Below are 8448 nucleotides of genomic sequence, written 5' to 3' on the forward strand. Positions count from 1 at the left end.
TTGTGCTTTCAATTTAATACTGAAGGCATAAGAACTAAATGTTCAGTTTTAAAAATATTTGTCTTCTTTTCAATATATATTAGAAAAAACATCTCTAAGAAAGCAATCAAATCTACAAAGTATGAAATTTGCAATGCACTCTAGTCAATCCACATATCGATGGACACATATGTTGTGAGAAAACATACACATTGTAATACACTCTCTACACGGCATTATGCATACAACAATGCTATGAGTTTGTCAATGCAATTATAAATATAATGATTAGTTTTACATCCTCTTCGATTTGCAAACAATAAGACACATCTATTTTCAAATACTACAAAGAATAATCATTTTTACACTGAAACGATGATAATTATTTGCAAAACACACACAAAAGCATAATATCTATGATTGGTCATCTTATGCACTAACAATCTTGAGTTATACATAATGCACTCCCTGTATAAACCATTTCATAAAATAAGGCAATGAAATCTTCAATACAATTACACAATTGAAAACTACTTGTACCCAATCAAGGATTGTAGTCCTCTTATGCATACAATTTAATATATAAAAGCTATTTTCAGTCAATTAAGGAGTATAGCTCTCATATTGTGCAATGACAATGTATATCAACTCAAATCTATGATGGTGTAAAATGCAAGACTTCAAGGATCTTTATATACCCAGCACACTCGTATAGGGCATCCGACCCTTGACTATCGACTCGACATTTACATATGCTCATATTCTAAAATCAACTTCAACCCTCTTATAGACCAATGGCTTTTTCACAATGAACACGACTCTACAAATTCTCAATTGTTTTGGCTTCGTACCTTTATGTTCGGTAAAGGATTTAAATATTTTCAGAAGTGGTTACCATATTAAGAATCACGCTCGGTTCAAATAAAGGACCCATGACTCTGTAACCTTAGGTCAATTCATAAGGAGATGATTGTACCCAGCTTTCGGATATACTCTCCAAGGATTTGCTTAGTCAAAATGCCAAAGTTAGAAGAGATTTTACTTTATATAATTACGTCCGTCATGATTTTTTAATTTTCTCGGCGAATCTGTCGAGTAAAATACATTACCCAACGGACCCACCGAGAAAATTAAAAAGTCCGATGGACCTGCATGAAAAATAACCCGACAGACTGACCGGCTCTACTGGTATTTGCAGGTCATCATCAACATCACGTTAACAACATAATCACATCTTTTTCATGTATAATTACTTGTGTTATTAACATAATCACATGATCGTGATCACGTCAGTACAATCCTTGGTTCAAACTAGTCTTGCTTGGTTGGCCTTGTAGTTGATGTGTGTATTGATGTAAACGTTTAAATAAAAGTCATAGTAGTCTTGCTTGGTTGGCCTTGTCATAGTAGTGTGTGTATTGATGTAAATGTCTAAATAAAACTCATAGTAGTTAATCTGCAAAATAGGATATTATGGGTAAATTGCTTAATAATGTTTTTCTAAACATAAAAGGTAACTCAAACTAAACATGAAAGATTTTGTGGAACACAATTATAAAATCAAAACCTCATTCTTTGTGGAGTGTGCATGCAATGTCTCCATCGAAATAAAGTACTTGAATATTATGAGTAATGTCTTCACTTCTGCAAGTTTGTGTGGCACAAATCTCACCTTTCAAGAGCTTTGAAAGAAAAAGCAATAGACCACTTAAACTTTTTGTAATAAATTTTTTTCATATAAAACATGTACATAGTACATGGTTTATGTAAGTGCCATATGGAAGTATGGTGGAGAGTCGGTACGATGTCTCTCTAAAGTTTGTAAGAAATGAAAGTCATGCCTTGCCCCGTAGTCCATTTCCTACTCCATAGTCATGGTATTCAAGAACAAGCTACTCTGATAATTTGATATTCAAGTCCTTGCCACAATCATGTGAATTTCTCTCTTGCAGTTTCGTATTCAAGTCTTTACCATAGCCATGTTGGGCATATATTATAATCAACATGTTCCAAAATACTATATTTCAAATAGAAAGCTCATTAAAACCATTATGGGGCACCAAAGTTGGCATAAGCATTGCCAAGCACAACATGTTTCTCCGACGGTATCTTCTAGCAAAGTTATCATGAATTCTCTCATTTATGTGAAGGTCTTTTGTAAGGCCACAGGTCTTCAAGACGCAAGGATATACACTTGCATTTTCCACATTTGGTAACAACCACCCAGAGCTTCCTTGCCATTTCCATGTGGGGTGTATGCTACACTCAATGCATTGCAAGAGTCCAGATCCATCAGTATCATAATTGTCGAAGTAATCCCTCACATCCAAGACCCCTAACTCTATTAGTTGCTTAGCTTCCCATCTCTCAGGTGATCTCATTCTCTGTATTGGTCGATCAAAAGAGCCATTTTCAGCCTCGTGTATGGTGATAGTACCAATAAGCCATTTGCAAATTGTTGAAGGCTGATTGGAGGATGAAAATGGCTCCTCTATTATTATAATCCTAAAAAGCCTTTTGCAACCTATCGATGGTTGATTCATACTAGAGGAATTAAATTCATCATCCAAAGATTGGCTTCTTTTCATCAATAGAAGATCTTGCCCTATCTTTGGGTCCACATCCCCGTTGAAAGGCTAATTTCATTCCCTCTCATGGAAACAACCTTAACCCATACCTCTTGATCGCTTTTTACAACATCTTTTGCATTAGCAATCATACGTGTGGCAATTTGCAACACAAGCATGATTCCTTCCTTTCAATCACGAAAGCCTACAAGCTACAATAGGCAACCACAATCTTGTGAAACTCTACTTTGTTGAACATTGAACAATTCAAGTTCCTTTGGTTGATGCCCTTTCATCATCGTCATGCCCATCATATTTATCCTTGTGATCATCATGCTCTGTGTGAGACTGTCGATCTATGGCTACGACTCGGTCTATGATTCCTTCTATATTCTTTCTCTCTGTCATGATCTCCTTGTCTTTCATACCTTCTCTCATGTCGATCATGTCTAAAACAATCTCAACATCATCTCTTCTCCAACTTCTGCCATCAAGGCGACCATCACGTTCCGTATGTCATCATGTCTACCATCAGGACTGCTTCTGTGTTGTTCCTCTTCTTTCAACTTACCCTGATGCTCAAGCTCCTCTTCCAGGTCTTTGATCCTCCCTCTGTCAACAGAGACAAAATCCCTGGGAAGGTTCAATCTGAATGCTTACTTTTGTGTTTCTCCATGTCTACAATCTTGCGTTTAGGCCCAGCATTGGCTTCTTCCTTTTTGAAGTTTGCCTCCTGATAAGTCCTGGCTGTAGTATATACGTATTCAAGAATTAGGTAAAGAGCACCAGCCTCTGCGTAGTCCCCCCTTCATAAAATCTACCATGCTCACTCACATGGATTGTTTGTTCTCCAATATATACTGGAATTTGGCATGGTCACTTCCGTTGTGTTACCTCGCTGCTGCTCTGTTGCGTTCATGGTGGAGAATAATTCATGTCATGCTTTTTTTATCAGTTTCTGAGACCTTGAAGGTGTTAGCAACGTGCTATATTGATATGGACCATTACCAAACATATTATGACACTCAAACAATCTCTCTGCTAAAAAATCATATCCTCATAATATCTTCTTCCTTCTAGATTCACATGCTCTAGGGTGTACCTGCTATTGAATCGAGCCTAAAGAAATTTGACCCTTTCTCAATTTCCGTCCAATATGGATGGATTCCATGAGAAGTATGTTGTTATCCCCATAGTGCTTCCCTGCACTTCTAGTTTTCCACTATCCAGCTTAGAATCCATCTCTTGATCTTCTAAAGGTTCGGACCAATCTACCATCCTAAATAACTAGGTTTGCTACATGAACAAGAGGGGGGGGTTGTCAACCTAAGAACAAGAATTAGACAAGCTCGAGCTTTCATGTGGATGCCACATGGATAGCTTAGATGAGCTTTGTTGCAAAAATTGCTCTTACGCTTCCGATGTAATCATTGTAACAAATGTTGCGAAGAGCCCCTCATCCTCTGCAGGGAGTGGGACTCCATCGTTCCTCAACAATAGCCATCCTGAGCATTTTCCTTGTGGCGCATATGTACATTATGGATGAACACATTCTCCCGAAAATCCAAGCGGCACAACGCTTTACACATCTTCTCAATGTGGCTTATGAAGGCCAACTCTGTGCTAGATTTCTTCTCACTAACCTTGTCCTTTCATCTTCTCTGGCAGGAGAGCTTGAACCCTTTGCAAATGACTCCAGCAGGAAAATGCATCCAGCTGACTCTTTACATGACGTTTCCATTTTCGTCAGGAGGAGGGCAGCAAAGCAACTTGCTCTGCTAACTGTATGTGATTGTAGTAATGTTAGTTGTGCCAAAATCTCTAAGGTTTCTATAAGGAAGACAAGTTCCATAGTCCCAAGAAATGGCCATTGTTGGGGTTCGCATTCCCCATTCCACGTTCGACTTTCTCATTCCAATCCTCATTCAATGTGATAATTGTGGTATGTCGTCAGAGGGAATGGCAAGACTTGTTCGTTCCGGTTCTGCATTCCCTATTTCCATTTTGAGTCCCGTGTGACTATGAAGACAACCTCTTTATGTAAACTTTCAACTAGAATCTAAAGCTTGCTCATGGAGGTTTTGGCCATCCAGCTCCATCATAATCCTTAGCAGCTGCAAAAATGCGTGACATATACACATACGCTGCCGTGGCAGTATTATCCACTCCCATAACTTGCTCAAAGGCTTGTTTTCCTAAGTCCAAATTTTGGGAAGAAGAACAGGCCCCCAACACCACGTGCCACGCCTCAGGATGCCAGTTGTTTGGCATCCTCTTAATCAATGTTATCGCCTCATTGCACTGGCCTGCTCGGGCAAGACCTCCTACCATGCAAGTGTAGTGCTCATGAACTGGGGAGACCCCATGGTTTTTGCTCATTGCCTCAAACAGAACCTCACTCTTCTTATAAAGACCAATTTTGCTGCATGCGCTGAGAAGGATAACAAAGGTTGCTGGATCTGGTCTGAAGCCTTCACCCAGCATTTGTTCAAAGAAAAGAAAAACATTACTGCCTAATCCAAGTCGGACATATCCACCCATCAGGGCCGTCCATGAGGCTAAATCCTTCAATAAGAGTCTGTTAAACACTTCATGTGCTTTTGAAAGATGGCCACATTTAGCATACATGTCTACGACTGTAGTGCCTACCATAGGATCGCTGTCGATAAATCCCATCCTTTCGACATCCATATGTACATCCACACCTTTGTCTAAGGCTCCCATAAATCCACAAGCTTGCAAGCAGCCAACAGAAGTAAACCCATCTGGAGAAATACCGTCATTTTGCATCCGTTTGTAGCAGTTAACTGCTTCCTCATATTGCTCAAGCTGGACATGACCTCCAATCAATGTAGCCCATGAGACTTCACTTCGAACAGAAAGCCTCTCAAAGACTTGCTTTGCTAGGCCAACTAAGCCACACTTGGCATACATATTGACGAGACTATTTCCAACACTAGGGTCACTTTCCAGCAGCCCTCGTCTTTCTATGTCAGTATGTATTTCATAGCCTTTTTCTGTGTCTCCCATGCCGCTACATGCCTTCAAACTGCACAGATATGAGACGGTAGATGCACAGAAACCTTGTGATTGCATCTCATCAAAACATGCAAGAGCTTGTGCATCTTGCCCATGGTCTGCATAACCGGTCATTAGGGACGTCCAAGTAACCACGTCCCGAAAACTTAAGCTGTCAACTACTTCCCGTGCTACATCTAAACGACCGAACTTAGCATATAAGGAAACAAGACAGTTCCCAACAGAGATATCTTGTTTTGCAATGCCACATCGTGCAATCTCACTGTGTATTAGTTGAGCTTTGTCCATGGCGCCAAACATGGCACAGGCTTTCAAGCTGCAGATAAGAGTGGCAATATCCGAAACAACACCCTCATGCAGCATTTTCTCAATACAATTAATTGCTGCATCACCTTGCTCTACTTCAGTATATCCTGAGATGAGTGAGGTCCAAGATGCAGCTTCCCGCACTGGAAGCTTTTCGAAAACCTCATGTGCTTTGGCAAGCAAGCCACATCTCGCATACATGTCAATCAAAGTGCTCCCTACAACTGCGTCAGTTTGGGACAAATTGTGTATTTCAAGCTCTGCGTGGATCTGCACTCCTTTGCTAAGAGCCCCTAGACTTCTGCATGCTTTTAGGCCACCAATGAATGTCACAGCATCTGCAAATATTCCCTCCAGCTTCATCAGCTCCAAACAAGTGAGAGCCTCCTCATGCTGGCCATTTTCAACATAACCAGTAATGAGCAAGTTCCATGATACAGCTGTTCGTGAAGAAAGCTTGTTAAAAACTTGCCTTGCTTTAGAAACGAAGCCAAATTTGCTGTACATATCAACCAAGGCACTGCCAATGTAAGTATCTTTTGCAAGTGGAGGGCCCTGCTTCTCTATCATAGCATGTAACTCTTCACCTTGGTCAATGGATTTTGAGTTGCCACACGCTCTCAAGATGCACGCAAATGTAACGGCATTTGCAGAGAGCCCCAGTTGCTGCATCTTTGCAAAGCATTCAAGTGCTCTCTCCTCTTGCGAATGTTGAACATACCCTGCAATTAGTGCAGTCCATGAGACCACATCCTGCACTTGCAGCTTATCAAAAACTTCTTGTGCTTGGGAAAGCATGCCAAACTTCGTGTACATATCGACCAGAGTGTTTCCAATAGCCGGATCCTTACCCACTAGTCCCCGTCGTTCTATCTCCCCGTGCAGCTCTTCGCCCTTGTCTACTACACCTACGGCTATGCTTGCTTTTAGGCCATAAACGAATGTAACTGCATCTGGAACAAACCCTTCGCCTTGCATCTGTTCCAGCAATTTAAGAGCTTCTTTGCCCTGTTGAGCTTCAGTGTATCCTGCAATCAATGTCGTCCATGATACGACATCTCGGACCCGAAGTTTTTGAAACACTTCCTGTGCTTTCGCAATCAAGCCGCTTTTGGCATACATATCCACCAAGATGCTACCAACAAAGGGGTCTTCTTCTAAGAGCCCCCTCCTCGCAATATCAACATGTAGCTTTTGACCTCTTTCTAGGTCTTTCAGCTTTAGACAAGCCTTTAGTAGACCCATAAAGGTCTGTCCACTGGGATAAATAGTGCTATCAGATAGCATTTTCTCATATAGCTGGAAAGCATTTTCCGGCTTCCCATACCTGACATACCCATTTATTAGGGACGTCCATGACCACTCATTTCGTGACTCCAATGTGTCAAAAACCTGCTGAGCATCCAGCATGCTTCCCGCTTCTACCAACATCTGAATAAGTAGATTTCCCAATAATCCATGCCCTTCTAGCCCAACATTACACAAATATCCATGCAGGCGCAGCCCATACATGGCCTCTCTTTCCTTCTTGCTTCTTCTTAACACATGGGCCAAGTCCTCCACAGTCGGATACGGCAACAATCCTCCTTCTAAAGAGTGTAGAGCATCCTCTACAGTGAGCATCTTCCAGCAGTCTTTGTGAATGTTGCCTTGTAACGGGTATCTGGCCCCGCAACCAGCTGCAGATGGTAAGCAATTCTTGCCAGAGGTCCAAAATGACCGGCTGGCAGCCATGTCGGACCATCATGTGCAAACAAAGATGACGCAGATTTTACAGGCAATCTCTAAATCAATGGACAATCTCTAAACTGCAGGAGCAGAATGGTTTTCGAGCTGCAGGATGCCATAACCATGGCATGTAACCACCTGTGATTCATGACAAGCGTTGCACTAATAAAATATGCTCATTCCTGGTCGTGCAAAAATACTACGAGTGAGCACCGAGACTCCCTCCGCCTCCGGCAGAGAAGTTATTTGAAGCTACATGTACATGGATGGCGATGTATGAGCAAAGGTAACATGGACAGAAGCAAGAGAGGCACAAAGCTAGAGTTTAGACACGTGTATAATAATCACGCCATCAAGATTGTTAGAGGAAGTTAAGTTAAGCATGAGCATTGGATTGACATAGCTTTATAATCTCTTCAGTATGTCTAGATGATTGATTAGTCGAGAAGCAAGAAAGGGAGAAGACCACATCCTCCTCCATGAAGAGGTGGAGCTCCCTATGAAGTTGTTCTCATTGGAGAGTTGTTATACACAAATTTCTTTGCAACAGACCCACAAAACCAAAAAGCAAGCCTTGCACCACTATACTATCATTACGAAGGAGTTTTTTCTATGAAGGAGCGATAAATTTAAATTGAGAAAGATTAAAAAATAGTACATGGATCGCACAGGGTGGGATAGCCCCAAGACAAATACAAATCAAATGATGGAGTCTCTCATCCTTAACCTCATGGGATCTGGGCTCTCCATTGTTGCCATCTCAAACTCCAGTGAAGTTGAAGGTGGAAGTTAGTGCATGTTCTAATGAGTACCATGGCAGCTCTAATGA

General features: G+C 41.2%; 1 protein-coding gene across 1 annotated transcript; it reads right to left on the reverse strand.

The window, feature by feature from the left end:
* Window positions 1–1888: 1888 nt before the first annotated feature.
* Window positions 1889–7956, reverse strand: LOC147418603 (pentatricopeptide repeat-containing protein At2g03380, mitochondrial-like). Its single transcript, XM_086507009.1, has one exon. It carries the CDS (start codon window positions 7623–7625, stop codon window positions 4617–4619), a length of 3009 nt encoding a protein of 1002 aa, XP_086363135.1. The 5' UTR covers window positions 7626–7956; the 3' UTR covers window positions 1889–4616.
* Window positions 7957–8448: the final 492 nt, after the last annotated feature.

This window comes from Adiantum capillus-veneris, chromosome 30 (genome assembly GCF_014529385.1).
Source record: "Adiantum capillus-veneris isolate H3 chromosome 30, ASM1452938v2, whole genome shotgun sequence".
Lineage (NCBI taxonomy): Eukaryota > Viridiplantae > Streptophyta > Polypodiopsida > Polypodiales > Pteridaceae > Adiantum > Adiantum capillus-veneris.

Bases quoted from the DNA above. Each gene is read 5' to 3' on its own strand.
- LOC147418603 (XM_086507009.1), bottom strand. From the start codon at position 7,625: ATGGCTGCCAGCCGGTCATTTTGGACCTCTGGCAAGAATTGCTTACCA.